A 21035-nucleotide genomic window follows, 5' to 3' on the forward strand; every position below is an offset into this window, starting at 1 on the left:
GGCCCAGGCCTAGCAAGCCAGGTGGCTCCCTCCCAGGCCCCCTTGCCAGCTCTTGAGCTCTCCGCACCTGTTGGGAACAAGCCACACCCCCTCCCCTTGGGGGCGGTTCTGACCTGGGAAAGGGGTTCCTGGTCGCCCCAGAACGCTGCCTTCTCAGGCATCCAGTGCTTCTTCGGCGGTGGCAAGTCATTGCCCACGGCCAGGGGGTTAAGCGAGGACAGCAGCCGGCCCCGCCGCGCCTCCAAGAGCAAGAGCTTGAAGCGGCCGCAGGCCCTGACCAGGGCTACCCAGGGCAGCTTGCGGGGCCGATGCGCACTGTCGCGGATGTGGAGCGAGGACAGCTGCACGTTACTTCTCCGGAGCGCTGTCTTCCCGTCCTGGTCCAGGGCTTTTGCGGAGCTGGGGGCGCCCGGGGGCTGGGAGGCCATCTCGGAGCCCGGCCTGGCCACGAACGGTGGCGCCACGCGCCCGCGCCCCCACCTTGGGACCCACGCGCCCTTCCTGAGCCCGGAGATCTCGCTGCTTCCGCTCAACGCCCAATACGGTTAGCCAAAGAAAAATGGCCAAATGTGTGAAACCGGCGGCCCCATCCTCGCGGCCTCGCTTAGGGTCTTCCTGGCTCCGCCTCCCGGAATGATCTGTGTCTTCTGCCTTTGAAGGGGCCTCCTGGCCAACCCACTTCACCGTCAACAACAGAGAAACGGTCCATAAATTATAGAATGTGCCCAGGATTAATTAAGATGCAGCTGTTAGGGGTAGGTACACAAAATATAGAAGCACGTGAGGGAAACACCTGTCATAATGCCAATGAAATACCAAAGAACAAAATGTCACCTCTTGGGACTCCCCTGGTGGTGCAGTGGTTTAGAATTCGCCTGCCAAAGCGGGGACACAGGTTCGATCCCTGGTCCCGGAAGATCCCACATGCCGCAGAGCAACTAAGCCAGTGCGCCACAACTACTGAGCCTGAGCTCTAGAGCCTGACGAGCCACAACTACTGAAGCCCGTGCACCTAGAGCCCGTGCTCCACAACAAGAGATGCCACCGCAATGAGAAGCCCGCGCATGGCAACGAAGAGTAGCCCCCACTCACAGCAACTAGAGAAAGCCCGCGCGCAGCAACGAAGACCCAACACAGCCAAAAATAGATTAATTAATTTTTTAAAAAACACTTAAAAAAAAAAAAGTCACGTCTTGTCCGGGGGCAGACTCAATGCTAGAAAATGACTGCATGGAATTATAACAAAAGAGCAAGGGTTGTCAACCCTGGCAGGTAGAAGTAGAAATGATTTTCTTCCTTCTTTCTCCTTTTACAATTGTTCTGATTTTTCTACGATGTTACTTTGATAATAGAAAAAAACCTCTGCACTCTACTTTTTCTAAAGGTCTCATCTGGGCAGATGAGGCAGCCTCAGAGCAGAGCAGGGACCCAGGGCTGCAGTGCAAAGACCTGGAGCTTGTGTGACCCAAGGTGTGGGCGCACTCTTCCACTCTTGGTCCCAGTGCTTTTCTCAGACACTTTGGTGGCATCTACCCCGAGAGGCTGAGGCCACCTGCCAGGATCCTGGTACTGTGCTGCCCACTTGGCTCCTGGCCACCAGCACCAACCACATGAGGGAGGAACCACACTCCCCAGGAAAACATGGGAAAGCGACCACCTCCCTCCCACACGGGTCCTTAAGTAAGTCAGGCTGTCCTTATCTGAACCTGGCTTTCTTCACAACAAAACCAGAGAAAAGCCTTTGCTTTTCATTTTTTTTTTAAAGTTTCAGGAAATGAAAAATCAAGAAAAAAACAGAAAAATTTCATTTTAATTAAACTGTACAGTCTGAGTTTTTTCCTCTGACACTAAAAGAAGTTAAAAATAGAAATTTAAGCAACCTTCCAAGGCAAGCTTTGAAATGTCAAGGTTTTAAAAAAAAATTATTTTACAGCAAAAATTTACAAATAAATACAATCTGTACAATCTATTAACTGAGTGACCAATGAACTTCCATCCTGGAGGAGATCTGGTACTGGGACAGGCCAGGGCAGAATTCAATTACTGCCTTCTTAGTGGAAGACGCTTCAGCCTAGAAAAGGAAATAAAAGAGAGAGAGGAGGAAAGTTAGATACAAACAGAAAAACCAGACAGTTCAGCAGGGGAGAAGAATGCCAGGCCTCTCCCTGAGCCAAAGTGGCACAAAATACAGAGGATGACCCACACCATGAAAGAAAGTACCGTTTAATCCGCACTCTTAAGATTCTGTTCCCCCCAAGACACACAGAGAGACTCACTCCTCCACATCTCATATTAAGACCCATTTATAAAAGCAAATTCCAATCCTGGTTGCACACACCTATCTCCTGTATGACCTTTGGAAGGAACTAAAAAAACAAAAAACAAAACCATGTTTGCTCCAGGGCCAAAAGCTCCTGAGCCGTTAGTCTTAAATCTCAGCTTCGTGCACACAAGAATGTTCACGGCGGCTCTACTCAAGAAGAGCTGGGTCACGATGACTCCAGATTCGTGCTCTACAGCCCCTAAGTGGAAAACCAAATGCCCCCAACAACGGAACAGATGAATACTCTGCGGTGTATCCCATAAAGGAATACTCTATGGCAATGAGAACGAACCAGCTGCTGCTACACCAATACAGAGGAATCTCACAAGCCAGATGCAAGAGTTCATAGTGCACGGGTCCCTTAAATAAACCTGAAACACAGGCAAGAGTAATCAGCGGTGACAGAAGCCAGAGTGGTTACCTTTGGGGGGCAGGGGTGGGGATGCTTAGTGGGAGGGGCTTCTGGAGTGCTGGTTTATTCCTTGCTCTAGGTATGTTCAGGGAGTGAACATGCACGGAGCTGGGAACTTACAGTGTGAATGCACTGAAGAGTGTAATTAACTGTATGTTTCCACGTCTGTGAAATTCTAGCATGGGCAAAGCTAACTTACAGGGACAGCAGGAAGATCAGTGTCGCCCGGGGAGGGATGGAGGGGGCAGACTGCAAGTCCATCCAGAACTAGGCTGTGCTGTCATTGAAGGAAAGCAGCAGGGGCCCTTGACAAGAGTGAGACCTCAGCCAGGCGCTGGGGATGCAAGTAAGACCCATGCGGTCGTGACCCTCAAAATGCCCCTTGCAGGAGAGAGATGCAGACAGGTAATACACAGAGTGGAGTGAGGCACAAAAGATGGAGGGGGCCCCCTCCAGGCTCCCTGGGGAGAACCTAGGAAGCTTAGGGGTGAGGGGCTATGGAAACTATACCTTTAGCAACCACAAGAGTAATATTTAAATACATGTCACACCTCAGACGCTGCATTCCCTCTATCCCAGTCCCCCCCCCTCAGAGATAAGTGCTCTCAGGGGTGTAAGAACCCCTCCAGCCCTTTTCTATGCAAGGATGTACATACATGTGCATGCGGGGAAATCCAAAGGCCTGGTGACAACAGGCATATACGCGGTTCTGCAGCTGCTGGTCTCTAAATGGTTAAGTTTTAGACGCAAGTCAGCACACAGCTACCTGCCCACATTTTCCGACTGCTGTGCTCAGCCCACACCACTACACCCTCCCGATGGGCACTGAGGGGCTTCCACGTGTGCAAGCGCAAATGCCTCCCCGCAGGAATGACTCATCACATGGCCCCAAACGGTCAAGGGTGAAAATATCAGGTGTTGGTGAGGGTCAGTGGGCCTCCCTGGGCCTTGCTTTCCCCGCCTGTGAGAGGAGGGGACACAAGTCACAGCCTTATGTGAGGATTAAACGAGCCCACACCCATGGTGTGCCTCACAGTGCCTGGCCCGTCCCTATCACCACTGGCACGTGCCATGAGGAAAGGGAAACGGGAATCAACACAGCCGCTTCAGGGGGCTCTGGATTAAACTGAAATGCTCATATCCGGATTGTTTCTGAACCATGAGAAGGTCCTGTCCATTCTAAAGAAATAAATGAAAAAGGACAAGGCAGCGGCACTTGTCTTTCCAGACGGCAAAATATACTATAAGGCCAGAGTAATTAAAAGAGGGCGGATGAAAAAATAGAAAACTGGGGGCTTCCCTGGTGGCGCAGTGGTTGAGAGTCCGCCTGCCGATGCAGGGGACACGGGTTCGTGCCCCGGTCTGGGAGGATCCCACATGCCGCGGAGCGGCTGGGCCCGTGAGCCATGGCCGCTGGGCCTGCGCGTCAGGAGCCTGTGCTCCGCAACGGGAGAGGCCACAACAGTGAGAGGCCTGCGTACCGCAAAAAAAAAAAAAATGGCTAAGAAACCAGAACAGAGAATCCAGGAACCGATCCACATGGGCACAGGCATTTAGAATCTGATCAAGCTACACCTCCCTTAACAGCCCAGAGCACCGGTGGGGCCGAGTGGCCAGGGCTTGCGCCTGCCGTGTCCCCCGTCACCCTGGGCCCACGACTGGACTTGCCCTACCTGGTCCCGTGCTGGCCGGGCAGGGCCACCCAGCTGCTCTGGCCCGGGGGCTGGAGGGGAAGGGAAGACAGCGACTTCCAGGCAGGACCATAACAACCTCCAAGACCATCCTCCAACCCGTTCCCCTCGGCTCCTCTGAGGGCCACATTCTAGAGCAGAACAAACTGGGATCCTGAGTAACTTTCTCAATTTAACTTATGCTCCACTGTGCTGTGCCAGTGGGCTGAGAGGGTTTCTTTTCATCGCAGCTCGCCTACTCACTCTCGCTAATACAACCGGCCATCTATCTGGAGAAAGGTAAGTTGGATGCCTACCCTACTCTGTTCACAAAAAAAAAAGGAAAATAAAACAATTCAAATAGGTTAAACCAAAACAAAACTACAAAAGCATGAGAATAGTCTATATATATATATATACAAAACCTTACATTAGGGAAGGCCTTAAAAAGACAAAATGTAAAACATACCAACAACAACACAAAAATTCGTAAAACTGAGTGTTCCCAAAACTAAAGTTTCTGTTCAACAAAGATTGTTAAAAGTCATATAACAGGTAACACTCTAAAACACAAAGGATTACTATCCAGAATTATTTTTAAATTCCTAAAAATCAGTAAAAACAGTACCTAAAAACCAGTATAAAAATCTAACAGAAAACAGAATACTGTGCAAAGGACAGGAGCACATTATTCACAAAAGAGCCCATGGCAAAGGCTGAGACACACAGGAAAGGCTGCTCAGCCTCATTACTGATTCAGGAAATGCAACGAAGATGACATGCCATTCTTCACCCATCAGGCTGGCAAACATCTCTGTGCTGTTTGTAACTGATGTAATAACAAGGTGCTTTCATAATTTATATGGATAGAGCCACTTGTGGAAACAATTTGGTGATATTTATTCCTTCTAAATGTTCATTCCCTCTAGATTTATGCTACATAAAGTTATATTATTTATATTAAAAACGTGCAACAAAATGCACATGTACCTGTGTGTGTGTGTGTGTGTGTGTGTGTGTGTGTGTGTGTGTGGCTGTGCAAAAAAGTCTTCAGAGTTACAAAGCAACAGATGACAGAGGTTACTGTGGAGAGAAGAGAGATTTGGGGAATTGGTCACGGGCCACTTCAAGCCTTATCTGTAAGATCTGAATTTTCACAATGATAATATATTTACGTATTACTTATGCAATTAAAAGTTAACTTTTTAAAAAACGAGTTAAAGCACAAATTTATCATTTCTGACATTTCCCTCTATGCAAACACAGCAAGGTTTCAACGAGCCTCTGAGGGTTTCTGAAAGCCTACTGTCTCCCGTCGCCTACCGTCTCAGCAGCTCCTGGGGTGACAGGTCTGCGGCCCCTTCTTCATCGCTCTGGCTGTCACTGCTGTTCGTACTCTCGGAACTACTACTTTTCTCTGACTTTTTATTCTTTTGCTTGCCTTTGTGTTTGTGCTTCCGGTGTTTCTTTTTCTGAAATAAATAAATAAACAAATCAAGGAGAACAAATGGGTGTTTCCCTTCCTAATTCCACGCAGTGGCAGGCTAATGAGGCATTTGGTTGCTGGAGTCATTCAAAACCAAAAAACTTCACTTGGGGGAGCTTTAGCCTGGTGTGGGACAGACCAGGACACACAACTGGGCACACTCTCCACCGTGTATATGCTCACAGAATTGATCTTCTGGTGACAGACACAGCAGAACCAAGCAGGCACAGGAAGGACCCCATCATGACACTCAGCCCCCATCTCATCCAAGGTGACCCCATCCCCACACCCCCCCGCCCGTGAACCTGCCTGCTCCATTTCTTTAGCCATATGTGACAAACCACATATCAGGATGGCAAGCTCCCTGGAAAAGCACAAAGAAGAAACTGGTAGAAGGTCAGAGAACAGCACATATGCCGGTGAGAAACACGTGAGTTTGGTTTTCAAATCTGTCGGCACCAGTTTCTTTCCTCTCACTCCAGGAGACCTTCTCTTACCTTCCATGCTCAAGAATCCTTTTTTCAGGTAGCCAAAAGAGGAACTGTTTCTAATCAATTCTACTACTACCCAGATCACTGTGGGTACCCAGCACTAACTAACATTAACTGAATTAAAAGCCTGCGCCATAACTCAAAAGAAGACACAGATGTTGAGACAGCAGTGTCAACAGTGTACTTTAAGTGTCCACCACTTCAAATGGAAAGCTACAGACCCAAATCTCTATTTGTAATGATGACAAAGTAGTTGAGAAATGTGCAAACTAATACCTTCCTTTAATACTGAATGATAATCAATATCAAATGTTTTTATTCATTATCTAAGTATTTTATTAAAAACAATTGTTTTATTAAACACAGTAATTAGCTATTCTGTTATTTAATACTCAACCATTACTCTAAGATATTTAATTTATTTTTTTGGCCGAGCAACTTGCAGGATCTTAGTTCCCCGACCAGGGATCGAACCTGGCCCCCACAGTGAAAGCCCCGAGTCCTAACCACTGGACCGCCAGGGAATTCTCAACTCTAAGATATTTAAATGTCCTTTTTTCCTACTTTTTAATGTTCATGAATAAAAAAAAAAATTTTAAGTAGAACTGAATAAATTAAGATATTCTGTCTAAAAGAAAAACAGGACTTCCCTGGCGGTCCAGTGGTTAGACTCCGTGCTTCATGGCAGGGGGCACGGGTTCGATCTCTGGTCAGGGAAGATCCCGCATGACGTGCGATGTGGTCAAAGCAAAAGAAAAAAAAGTTTTTCTGAAAATCGAGGGTTTCCATTGACTATCAACATTTCTGTCAAGGTGTAGAGAGACCTGTGGCCTCCATCTTGACTGGCTTCATGGGTCACCCCTGGAGGCTGGTCTAGACGACAGAAGCAGGGGCGTCTGACCCCACACACTGATCCTGGTACACCCAGAAGTTACCTTCTCTTTCTTCCGTCTGTGCTCTTTCTTGGTCTTGTGTTTTTCTTTGTTCTTTTTATGTTTCTCTTTGAGAGGTGCCTCAAGTTTCTGACGAGCATCTGAAAGACGAATGTAATAAAGACATTACTTAGAGACTATAGGGGAAGAGAAGGCTAAATTACTGAGTTAGGAGTCTGACGTAGACAGATGTTTACCATTAAGGCAGAACTCCTGCCCTGCCTCACTGATAAACAAGCAGATTAGCATATCACGTTGTAGATCTATATTTAGAAACTGCCAGAAACCTCAACCTAAGACCAGAGTGATCCAATGGTGTCTGGCCACAGTCTTATCTGCCAGATGAAGATAAAGTCAGACCAGAATGCCTACCAGCCTTCTGTCATTTAACATCCTCAGGTAAACTCAGAGATAGACCAGAGTCTGAATCTGGCTCTGTCAGCAGGTCTGTGGTCTTTGGCATGTCGCTAAACCCCTCCAAGTCTGTTTTCCTGTCTGAAAAATGGGGAAAATAAGAATCCCTATCCTTTTGGGGACACAGAGGGGATTAGATGGGACCGTGCACATGAATCCCATAGCCCAGAATCTGGCACATAATTGTCCACCCCTGTGACACCGTCCACCCTTTACAAAAGCACATTTCATGTGAGTTTGTCTTATAAGCAGAAACACTAAAAAATTAGCACCAAAACAAAATAATGTACTTGATCATTAAAAATGAGTAAACATGGCAGAAACAGAGACACAGATGTAGAGAACAAACATATGGACACCAAGGGGGGAAAGTGGCAGGGGTGGTGGTGGTGGTGGTGGGTTGAATTGGGAGATTGGGATTGACATGTATACACTAATATGTATTAAATGGATACCTAATAAGAACCTGCTGTATAAAAAAATAAATAAAATTAAATTTAAAAAAAAAAATAAAAGACTAAAGAAGTTGCATGCACTCCACTTCTCCACCTCCAAATTCTGACCAAAACGTTTTCATAGGTCATTAACTTCCAGGTCATCAAACCAGCAGAAAACTATCTATAGCAGAAACAGTGTAAGTCATTAAATCAACTTTTTTCTACCTAAAGAAAAATTCCGAGGTATTTCAGGAGTACGGTTTATTTCCCAAACCCAGTTAACCAATGCCTGCAATTTTCTAGTCCTACAGTTTGGTCAAATGTTTCCCAGGTTGACCTCCCCAAACTTTTTTTTTTTTTTTGATGCTAGTTTTTGGAAAATAGCCCATAGACCAAATTAAGTTATCAACTATTACAAGGTTATCAAGAACCATCTGGGAAATGGGCATAACTAACTTAGCTTTCAAGTGCCAACACTTATTTTAAACTAAAGATCTGAACAATTACACAAATGAGAAATACATTCACCACAATTTTTCAAAACTTCACACATTTGACTCCTCTCTGCTTTCATCTCTTTGAAGGCTGGGTTAATTAACCAAGCCACTATGCATATGTGGGCACTACAGGAAACTATAAAGTACATAATAGAATTTTATGTCATTTCTATATCTGGGCCCTATTATCAGATGTTTGTTAACTCAGCTTTCAACGAGATGCCAACCAGTCTAAACATTTTAACATGAGATGTCAGTTTAAGCTGGCACTGAACAGAAGTTGTTAACAGATATTGTGGGAGGAGGATGAGCTGTACTTACTTCTGAAAGGATTAGTTTTATTTGCTGCATTAGCCAAAGTATAAAGAAGTCTCAGAATATCCTTCTCCCTACAATTCCTATCCCATCTTTGTGCCCTAGATTTTTACTTTTTTATCTCTATACATGACAAAGTTTGAGATACTTAGGGCCCTATCTGTTAAAAAGTTAAAAAAAAATATCAAAGGACTCTAAGGCTGAAAAGCAACACCTATCATTTAGGCACAAGGTGGAAGCACTGATTTTCCAAACATGGCTGAGAACGGATAAACTAGAAACAAACATATATATTTGGTCAGCCTCATGCTGGATTACGTTGGCAGACAGAACAATGTGGTTAGAGTTGTCCTATCTTGGGGGAGACTCTGGCCCCAATGCAAAAAGATGACATAAGGAGCTCTCGACTCACTGGGGCAGAAGACGGGAGGCAGCTGCGGGCCGAACTCTTCTCTTTCATCTATCTGTATCTTCTGAATCGGGAAGAAAGGTGCGGGCTCCTGGGGCGCTGGCTCACTAGCTGAAAAACACCAGGATATTAATTTTAGATACATGCCAAATATTAATGTGCTTGAGTCTTCAATAAATGTCTGTTTTTACCAGATAGCATGTGCTTTTCGTCAGCACCCCGCGTAACTAGCTCACGCCAGGTGCTGAGGACACAGCAGTGAACACACAGGCCCAACCTCTGACCTCCTGGACATTTGAGTTGGGATGTCGGTCACACAAGGGCACCTGCAAGCAGGTGCCCCAGGGGCTGTACCACAGGGGTGGTGAGGGTACTTGTGGCACACACTCCACATCACCTGAGACCTAAAAGGTTGAAACACCATCGGGACTTCCCTGGCAGTCCAGTGGTTATGACCCTGCACTTCCAGTGTAGGGGGTGTGGGTTCGATCCCTGGTCAGGGAACTAAGATCCCACATGCCACGTGGCATGGCCAAAAAACAAAAACAACAATGTGATTAAGCCAGCCAAGAGGACTAAATACAATATCGCAAAAACTGAAATAAATAAATAAAAATAAAAGGTAGAAACACAACCTCAAGGAAGGGCCATCTCAGGAGAATAAAGACTTACAAATAAACAGGATGTACGGCTTTGCTGGTGGTGCAGTGGTTAAGAATCCGCCTGCCAATGCAGGGGACACAGGTTCAAGTCCTGGTCTGGGAAGATCCCACATGCCACGGAGCAACTAAGCCTGTGTGTCACAACTACTGAGCCTGTGCTCTAGAGCCTGCGAGCCACAACTACTGAGCCCACGCACCACAACTAGTGAAGCCCGTGTGCCTAGAACCCGTGCTCAGCAACAAGAGAAGCCACCGCAATGAGAAGCCCGCACACCACAACCAAGAGTAGCCCCCGCTCGCTGCAACTAGAGAAAGCCCGTGTGCAGCAACGAAGACCCAATGCAGCCAAAAATTAATTAATTAAAAAACAGGATGTAAGACTATGTCCCAGCTCAGAAGGCTTCATTTCACTCAAAATAAATCGTCAGAGGAGAAAAACTGAATATAAACAAATTATCGTGTTCACATTAATAATCTCGTTTTTTAAAAAGAGATGATTAGGTTTTCAGAGAGAAGAGAGAAAGATGGGGAAAGTCCGGAAAAATATGCATCAAAGCATTAATGGTGGTTATCTCTGGGAAGGGGGAATTCCCAGAGACTTAAGCTTTCTACATTTCTTTTCTTTTTTTTTGGCTGTGTCAGGTCTAAGTTGTGGCATGTGGGATCTTCTGTTTTGGCGTGCGGGCTTCTCTCTAGTTGTGGCACAGGCTCCAGAGCGCACAGGCTCAGTAGTTGCACCACTTGAGTTCTCTAGTTGTGAGGTGCAGGCGCACTAGTTGAAGTGTACAGGCTTAGTTGCCACGTGGCACATGGGATCTTAGTTCCCCAACCAGGAATTGAACCTGCATCCCCTACATTAGAAGGCAGATTGTTAACCACTGGACCACCAGGGAAGTCCCTATATATCTATATTTTTAAACTTTTCAAGTAATATATGACTCTGTAATAAAAAAATAAGTTGTTTTTTTCTCACAAAGAAAAAAATAGGCTGACATTTGCAATCACCTAAGAACAAACAATATTTTATATCTCTATGTAACTTTTTGGTTAAAGGCCCTCAAAAATTAAACCCAAGTCCACCACAGACTGAAAGGGGCAGGCAGAACAATCTAAAACTGAGATGGGAAATTCTGTCCACCCACCCAAACATCTGAAAAGTCTCCCACCCTTGCAAGCACCAGACAGCCTCCTTTCCTATGCCCAAACTCCTGGCTGGGGTAAAGAGAACAAGGAGACAGGCTACTAACCAGGTGTTAGACTCACTGTAAAGAGAACAGACACCATCTACCAAGTGCTACTTATGTGCCAGGCAATGCCAATCTAATGGCTGTTCCAGAGCATACAATCTGCCCTACAGAGAGGAAAACAGGAAGCAACCCTGTATATGTCATCACCAAATGTTTTCCACTAATCCTGGCACCTCATCAGCAACCAGGTTAAAAAAAAAAAGAAGCTATTTTTTAAATGAAAATTTTACTATTTTTTAATTCTCCTCAACTAGGATAAGTAGGAAAATCAATATTATCAAACACATCTCTACATCCTAAAAATATATCAGAGATTTATACCAGATAGAGAGAGAAAAAAAAAAAACTCTGCTCCACCCCATTTAAAGATACAAAAGATTATAAATCATAGAAATATTTTTTTGGATCTGTCTGCCAAGGCAAGGAAACAGAAGCAAAAATAAATAAATAAGGGACCTTCCTGGAGGTCCAGTGGGTAAGACTCTGCACTCCCAATGCAGGGGGCCCGGGTTTGATATCTGGTTGGGGAACTAGATACCGCATGCATGCCGCAATTAAAAGTTCGCATGCCACAACTAAGGAGCCCACATGCTGCGACTACGGAGCCAGGGAGCCGCAACTAAGGAGCCTGCCTGCCGCAACTAAGAACCGGTGCAACCAAATAAATAAATATATAACTAAATAAATATTTTTAAAAAACCAAAAACCAAATAAGACCTGATTAAACTAAAAAGCTTTTGCACAGCAAAGGAAACCATCAACATAATGAAAAGACAACTGCTGGTATAAATCTTGTTGTGGTTTTTTTTTTCCATCATCCTGGTTTTGATATCACCTCACACTTGTCAGAATGGCTACCATCAAACAGACCACAAATAACAAATGTTGGTGAGGATGTAGAGAAAAGAGAACCCTTGTACATTGTTGGTGGGAATGTAAATTGGTGCAGCCACTGTGGAAAATAGTACAGAGGTTCCTCAAAAAACTAAAAATAGAACTATCACATGATCCAGCAATTCCACTCCTGGGTATATTTCCAGAAAAAACCCAAAAACTCTAATTTGAAAAGATACATGCACCCTAATGTTCACAGCAGCATTATTTATAATAGCCAAGATATGGAAGCTCCCTAAGTGGCCATCAACAGACGAATGGATGAAGAAGATATGGTGTATATACACAATGGAATCCTACTCAGCCATAAGAAAGAATGAAATTTTGCCATTTGCAACAACGTGGATGGACCTGGGAGGGTATTATGCTAAGTGAAATAACTCAGACAAAGAAAGACAAATACTGTATGTTATCACTTACATGTGGAATCTAAAAAATAAAACAACTGAATGAATATAACTAAACAGAAACAGACTCACAGACATAGAAAACATACTCGTGGTTACCAGTGGGGAGAGAGAAGGTGGGAGGGGTAAACGAGGGGTAGGGGATTAAGTGATACAAACTATTATGTATAAAATATATAAGATACAAAGATATATCGTACAGCACAGGGAATATAGCCAATATTTTATAACAACTTTAAATGGAGTACAATCTACAAAAATTTTGAATCACTATGTTGTACACCTGAAACTAATATAATATTGTAAATTAACTATAATTAAATACAACTTTTTTTAACTTAAAAAATACAAAAGATTAAAACATCATCAAACAATCATCAATTGCTAATTATCCCGGTTCCAAATTACACACTAAATGAAGAAAGCAGCCTCTCTAGAAACATCACTGTTTTCTTTTTTAGATCCCAAAGTCTAAAATATGTGACATACCTTGGGCCACAGATGACGTTTCCACCACGTCAGCCTCTTGGGAACCTTTGAAGTCGGCTTCCCTGGTACCCTCCTGATCATCCTCACTGTCGCCCTGCTCATCCTCAGAGGATGAAGACTTTTCATCTGAGGAGCTGGCAAAGATGGCTTTGAATAAGTCCATGGATGGGCGGCTACCCTCTCCTTCAGTCTGTGAATCCACACCTTTGTTTACCTGTATTAACAGTGACATAATAGTCAGAAATGAAGAAGCAAGGGTGAAAGGAGACATGTGTTCAGGAACATGGCACCCGTGCACACACACACACGCACGCATGCACACATATGCACACATACTTATGTTTGTGCTCATTTACATGGGTCTCCACACCCACGCACTGCCTAACTAAACAATGATCACTCACATGGCATCATTTTTGTGGTGCTTCTGATTCAACACCTGTATATTGTGCTGACTGGTAGAAGCAGCTGAAGCTATACGTGGAAACAGGTCATTAATCAGAATTGCAAAGGACCCAGAAAAAGGAGTAGGGACTAGCACAGTGCCTCTGTCCTGTTTTCAAAAGTCTATCCAAGCCTTCAGAGGTCCCACATGAAAGGTCGTGAAGACAGTGTACTCGTATAAAAGTGCTGAAGAGAAAACTGGGGGCCTCCACACAATGGGGAAGGCACCGAGAACAAGCCAACAAAATGGTCCTGGAGATCCCCTCTGCAATTACACGTCACCCTTCCTAAAAGCAGCCCAGGTATGGAGAGTCAGGTGAGCCAATAAAGAGGCAGTGACTTGGTATACACTCCATTCTATAAACAAGGAGCAAAGGTATGAAGAAGACATGGCTCCCACGTCCTAACAGCTAATCACCAGACAGACGTGGGGTGATCTAACGTGCTAAGTGTGAACAGCAGTGACGAGAGAGCCCAGGACTGGCCTAGATCAGAACCCACTTCAGTCCTTCCATTTTACCACTGAAGAACGTGGGTTAGGGGCGACAAGAGGCTCTGTCACCGACACACGCATGCTACGTGCCCAGGGTGGGTCTGGACTCTACCAAGCTCTCCTTGCTCTCGGCCTGGGGTCCCTCCCCAGTCCCACACCACCTCCAATTTCTGAAGCAGAGTTACAAATATGCACGTGAGGAAAACCGACACAAGACAGTGGAATTTATGATTTTAAAGTAAACCCTTTTCATAGAAAAAAATTAAGGAAGAAAAGCATACCATTGCCCACTAAAAATAACCAAGACACCTTGGAGTAAGGACTGATTCTAGAGCTGGGGCTGAGAAATAAAAAGATGAGGTCAGAACATCTTACTGTGCCCAGAAAGTGAGGACATGCTCAGAGGGTAAAAGGGACATTTCAACTGGACACAGAAGCCAACTTGAAGGGGCTTCAACTAACCAAACTAGCACAATTGGAGCATTAAAATAAATAATGATAGTACTGAATTATCCCTCTGGATAAAATAGGAAACCATGGGTCCACAGTGACATAAATAGTTTGATGAAGGACAGGGTATTTATATATTTCAAAGCTCTTAAATGTGTATTAAGTACAAATTAATAAGAAATGAATAAATAAAAGTACTTAACTACAAAGGGGAAAAGACTGACTTCACAGTGGAGAAGTCTGGCAGACACCACCTTACTCAAATAATCAAAGTGAACATCAGTAACGGGAAAAATCATCATCGTGTTCTACTTGGCAGGACACAGCGAAAGCACAGCAGCATCCCTTCTGAGGTGTTCCTGCCAAAAATGCAGAACCAGAATCTAATCCTGGGGAAACGCCTGATGAGCCCAAATTGAGGGGTATTCTACAAAATACTGGCCTGTAATCTTCAAAAGTAACAAGATCACGACTCCGCACTCCCAATGCCGGGGGCACAGGTTCGATCCCTGGTCAGGGAACTAAGATCCCACATGCCGCACGGCTTGGCCAAAAAAAAAAAATTAAATTTAAAAAATTAAATTTCATTTTTAAAATAAATTTAAAAAATAAATTTAAAAGAAAAGTATCAAGATCATGGAAGTCAAGGGAATACTGAGGAACTGTTCCAGACTGAAGGAGACTAAAGAGACATGACAGCTAAATGCAACAAGTGATGCTGAGCTGAATTCTTTTGCCATAAAGGACATTATTAGGACAACTAGTGGAACCTGAATGGGTCTGAGGATTGGACAGTAGTAATGTATCAATGTTAACTTCCTGATTTTGATAGATGTACTGTGCTTATATAAGAAAATGCCCTTCTTTAAAGGAAACACAGGTGTGACAGGGCATCTGGTTGGCAACTTATACCCAAGTGGTTCAGGAAACAAAATTATCTGTACTGTATTTAAACTTTTAAGATTGTTTCAAAATTTTAAAAATTATAGAAAATGTCAGGAGAGAGAGGCTGACAGCAAAACACAGGAAATCATGGCCACAATTCCCTAGAAAAGCCATGGATCATACACCTTTATGGCAAACCACAGACACCAATGTCACATGCATGGACCGTAACTGAATGACAGTGTTTGCAGACAGTCTTGGCCTTTAATAATGTCTACATTAATAAAAGTACATGAGTACATGAGATATTCAACTCTCAGATAACTACAGAAGCTGATCTTTTTTGTTTTTATTTTTTTCGGAATATAATAGGAGCTGTACTGAAATTAAACAACAACGCACACCAAACACACATGACTGTATCTGCAAAGCTCCCTCACCACCCCCCACCTTCCACCAGAAGTGTGCACATTCACATTTGTGCTCTCAGAAAGCTTTCAGGGAAAGAAATTAAATAACCCAGAAAGGGGAAGAGACCCTCCTAAGGTCACAAGCTAATAAGTGAAAAAGCAAGAACCAAGACATTCCAGCCGAAATTATCTAAATACTATCTCAACATGATTTGAGAAAATCTAGAAGGCTTTCTAATCCAATGACCATATCACAGAGCCAGAATCCCTGGTTAGGGTTTTATGCCATTAAAACCCAAATGGAGTGGTTCCAAATCCGTGGTGGCATGGGTAGTGGCTGCAGCTGCCAGGCTCTGAAGGAGGGGAACCCTTTCCTCTGACCACAGGAGCTGTGGTCCGAACGGTCTGGAGTGAATCCTATTGCTGTTTTCCCCTTCCTGCCCTCTTGCCACTTGACTCCAGGCAGAAACAGTCACAGGAAGTGCAAGGCTGAGCAGGCAAACTAAAGTCCCAGCTTTCTGACTGGAGGACTTGAAGGGGGAGCCCAGAGTCAGAAAATGTAAGGAATGGGTCTTCCCTGGTGGCGCAGTGGTTAAGAATCCGCCTGCCAATGCAGGGGACTCAGGTTCAATCCCTGGTCTGGGAAGATCCTACATGCCGTGGAGCAACTGGGCCCGCGTACCACAACTACTGAGCCTGCGCTCTAGAGCCCGTGAGCCACAACTACTGAAGCCCGTGCGCCTGGAGCCCATGCTCCGCAACGAGAAGCCCACACACCGCAACGAAGAGTGGCCCCTGCTCGCCGCAACTAGAGAAAGCTCGCATACAGCAACGAAGACCCAACGCGGTCAAAAATAAATAAATAAAATAAATTTATAAAAAAAAAAAAGAAGAAAATGTCAGGAAGATCACGAAGAGGAGGAGCTCAAGAGGGTGAGCCTATATAGTGGTTTATGAGCTTCTCGCTCACCTCTGAGCTCATGGATCTGATTCCATGAGCAAATCAAAGCCTCTGATAACAGAACTATGGGATTAACTACCAGCCAGGTCCCAGACCAACCACCAGGAAGAGCACATACAGGAAAGATCTGAAGAGTACTACAAAGGCTTCGAAAACGGAAGGACGTTTCAACCCAGATGGGTTGGAACTTATAGCCTGAACCTAATTAGGTCGATTATCTGCTAAAGCAAAATAAAACAACAAAACAAAAAGGCAACATTCTCCTTCGAATTTAAACAAGACCCAGGGTCTCATTACATAATATTCAAAGTGTCCAGAGTACAAGCCAAAGTTACTTGGTACACAAACAACCAGGAAAATCTCAACTTGCAGAAGATAACCAGCAAACACCAACCCCAAATGACAAGAACCAAAACGACAAACATGTTGGAATTACGAGATAGACTTTAAAAGCAGCTATTATGACCCTGCTCCAAGAATAGAGACAAATGAAGAAAAGATTTAAAAAAAGGTCTCAGCAAAGAAATAAAAGATATAAATACAATAACCCAAATAAAAAATTCAGGGCTCAATAGCAGAATGGAGATGACAGAGGAAAGACTCAGTGAACTTGAAGACAGATCAATTGAAACTACCTGATTTAAACAACAGAAAGGAAAAAAAAGAGAGTGAAAAACAGAACAGAGGCTCAAAGACCTATAGGACGAATTCAAAAAGTATTACATTTATGTCATCAGAGTCTCAGGAGAGGCAAGAGAGTGTGGTGCAGAAAATATATTTGAATAAAATAATGGCTGAAAATGCCCCAAATTTGGTCAAAGACAAACTTAAAGATTCAAGAAATTCATAAAACCCCAAACAAAATAATCTCAAAGAAATGCACACCCAGATATATCACTACCAAACAGCTAAAAACCAAAGACAAAGTGAAAATCTTGAAAGGAGCCAGAGGAAAAGTCACATCACTACAAGGACAGGAACAACAATGTGAACGAACGACTGTAGGTTTCTCATCAGGAACTACAAGGCCAGAAGGAAGTGGCACAACATTTTTAAAGAGCTAAAAGAAAAGACCTGTTGACCCAGAATTCTACATCCAGCAAAAACATCCTTTAGGAGTGAAGATGGAATACAGGATATTCTCAGATGAAAGAAAATTAAGAGAATTAGTTGTTGGAACTGCTGTAAAAGAAATGCTACAGGAAGTTCCTTAGACAGAAGGAAATGATAAGAGAAGGAAACCTGCGATTTCCCTGGTGGTCCAGTGGTTAAGACTCTACACTTCCACTGCAGGAGGCATGGGTTCAATCCCTGATCGGGGAACTAAGATCCCACATGCTGTGCAGCACAACCAAAAAAATAAAAGAATTAAAAAATTTTTTTTTAAAAGAGGGAAACCTGGAACTTCAGGAACAGAAATGATAAATATCCAAGTAAATCAAATAGACCATCATCTCCTCAGCAGTTCTCTAAAATGTGTATAACAACTGAAAGCAAAAATTTAAATATTGTCTGATGAGGTTTTCATTATATATATACTGTAACATATAAGACCACAACGTAAAGCAGGGAGAGTAAAGGGACGGTAAGGATTGTCTATTCCACTTGAAGTGGTAAAATATCAATCCTAAATACATGGTGAAAAGGTTAAGTATGTATATTGTAATCCCTAGAGCAATCACTGCAAAAATAGAGTGAAAAAATATATAATAGATAAATTCAAATGGAAAACTAGAAATTACTGAAGTGATACAAAAGAAGGTAGGAAAGGAGAAAGAGAGAAACAAGAAAGAGTGGGAATAGAAAACAAACAAAACTGCAGACCAAAATCCAAATTACATCAACAAGTTACATTAAATACAAACGGTCAAAACATACAAAAATAAAAACATACAGATTATCAAAGTGTATTTAAAAATAAAGCACCTAATGACAATGACATGTTGCTTATTAAAAACCCACTTTAAATATAATCATATAATCATATAGATTAAAAGTGAAAAGATGGAGAAATACATACTATGCAAATAATCAGGGATAAAGAGTACTATTACATAATGATGAATGGGTCAATTCATCAAAAAATACATAACTATCCTAAATGTGTATGCACCTAACAAGAGAGTTTCGAAATACATGAAGCAAGCACTTGGGAATCAAGTTTGATAGTTTCTTATAAAGTTACATCTATATTTAGCTCTTACCCAGTAATCCCACTGTTAGGTATTTACACTAGGGAAGTGTAAACTTATGTTCATATACAAATTTCCACATGAATATTCACAGCAGCTTTATTTATGATAGCCAAAAACTGGAAACAACCATATGTCCTCAAAGAGTGAACGGACCAAGCTGTGGTGTACCCATACAGTGAAATATCGTTAAACAATAAAAAGGAAGGAACTACTGATACGCACACAGTACTGATGAATCTCAAACGTATGACACTGAGTGAAAGAAGCCAGTTTCAAAAGGCTACATATGTATATCATCTGATTTCATTTATATAACGTTCTGGAAGGAGCAAAACTATTGAGACAGAGGAGAGATCACTGGTTGACTGGGGCTTGGAGTGAGGGGAGGGTATGACTATGAAGGGACAGCATGAGGGAGGTTTTTGGGGTGATGGTATCATTTTGCCTCCTGATTGTGGTAGTGGTTCCATGAATCTACATATGGATAACAACTCACTGTACTGCAGTTTTTTTTTAGTCAAGTTTAATGTATGTTAATTTAAAAAATAATTTTAATGAGGCTATTAGAAATAAAACCAACTTTTTATTAAGTTCAACTCAACTATTTAGGCAGTAATTTTTTTTTTTTTTTTTTTTTTTTTGCGGTATGCAGGCCTCTCACCATTGTGGCCTCTCCCATTGCGGAGCACAGGCTCCGGACGCAGGCTCAGTGGCCATGGCTCACGGGCCCAGCCGCTCCGCGGCATGTGGGATCCTCCTGGACCGGGGCACGAACCCGCGTTCCCCGCGTCGGCAGGCAGACTCTCAACCACTGCGCCACCAGGGAAGCCCTAGGCAGCAATTCTTTTAAAATATCCAACGGATAATTTCTCTATACTCTCCACAAAAGGGATTACTTGTTACTTGGAAAATCATATTTTCTATACAATACACTGAATTTTGTTTCAGTGGTTGATGCTAAGTGAAAGCCATTCTAGGCAGAGAAGTTTATAACCTCTCCTCAAATGATTAAGGCTATGACCGAAATTGGTGAATTGTACAGCAGATGTGGGCAAACTACTGCCCATGGGCCAAATCCAACCCACTGCCTGTCTTTGTAAATAAAGTTGTACTGGAACACAGATGTACTCAATTTTTTCAGATTGCCTGTGGTTTCTTTCACACTCAACAACAAAGATGAATAGTTGTGATACCGTATGGCACACAAAGTCTAAAATATTTAATATCTGGCCTTTCACAGCAAAAGTCCGCTGACCACTGCTATCGAATGACAAAAAGCATCACAACAGAGAAAGGCAAAGGCCACAGACAGCCTGGCAAAGAGAACTTGAGAGCCCCAAATACCTCATTTGACACTGATTCCATTGTATGCTCTTCCTCTTTGTTTACTAATGGACTGGACTCTTGTTTAGGTGGACCAACTTTTGATCTAGCCAAACTTAAAAATTCACTAATGGAATCTTCTTTCTTTTCTTGTTTAGATGTATCCCATCTGGATGATTTTCTTGATTCTGAAAGGTAGGACATAGACCTAACATTAGAATTAGCAAGCAAAAGGCAAGCTCTGCATTATGGTTCTTTAATTCATTCAAGAACATCAGCGAGCCTACTATGTATGGTCCAGGCACTGTGCAAGGTGCTGGGAATGTGGCAGATGCTGAAGCAGAGCTCCAACCCAAAACAGTGTGTATCTGGACCACTTTAGCACGAGCTAATGTATTCATATGAACGATTCTTTTAATGGAAGGAGAGTTCACACTACGTGTACCCCTATGACAAGATGACCCTTTACTTCTGTCTTCCCGACAGACTAGGGGTGGAGACCATGGACCTGGGGAAGCCCTACTCACTGTCGGGACCTCGGTGCTGCGGAACTTTCTCACTTGATGCTTGAGTTGCAGGTGAGGAAGCTGTCTCTGGGACTGTCAGAAAGTTGAAGACTGAGTATTTGTCACGTTTCACTCTTGGTAAGCCAACTAAAGTTGAACTGGGGGTTGAAAAGGAAACATATATATAAATAATCTTAATAACAACTGTGAGGATAAAATCCAATTCCTATAAGGCTGTCCATCTCATGTTTTTCACCAGTAGCTCTTCTACTTGGTTGAAAAG

The 21035-nt window shown here is 43.3% G+C and overlaps 2 protein-coding genes across 3 annotated transcripts in view; both read right to left on the reverse strand.

The window, feature by feature from the left end:
* The window catches only part of WDR88 (WD repeat domain 88), a 36354-nt gene extending 35926 nt beyond the window's left edge, over positions 1–428 (reverse strand). Inside the window, exon 1 of the mRNA XM_030874452.2 lies at positions 114–428. Coding sequence (XP_030730312.1) covers positions 114–428 — 315 coding nt within the window. The remainder of the gene's footprint in view (positions 1–113) is intronic.
* Positions 429–1798: 1370 nt separating this feature from the next.
* The window catches only part of GPATCH1 (G-patch domain containing 1), a 43674-nt gene continuing 24437 nt past the window's right edge, over positions 1799–21035 (reverse strand). For both annotated transcript variants that reach the window (XM_030874455.3, XM_060289539.1), the window contains exons 14-20: positions 20774–20910; positions 20268–20434; positions 13086–13299; positions 9390–9497; positions 7318–7415; positions 5729–5877; positions 1799–2071 (exon numbers count right to left, since the gene is read on the reverse strand). In XM_030874455.3, the coding sequence (XP_030730315.2) occupies positions 2041–2071; positions 5729–5877; positions 7318–7415; positions 9390–9497; positions 13086–13299; positions 20268–20434; positions 20774–20910 (904 nt within the window). In that variant the 3' untranslated portion in view covers positions 1799–2040. The remainder of the gene's footprint in view (positions 2072–5728; positions 5878–7317; positions 7416–9389; positions 9498–13085; positions 13300–20267; positions 20435–20773; positions 20911–21035) is intronic.

Source organism: Globicephala melas, chromosome 19 (assembly GCF_963455315.2).
Source record: "Globicephala melas chromosome 19, mGloMel1.2, whole genome shotgun sequence".
In the NCBI taxonomy this organism is placed as follows: Eukaryota; Metazoa; Chordata; class Mammalia; order Artiodactyla; family Delphinidae; genus Globicephala; species Globicephala melas.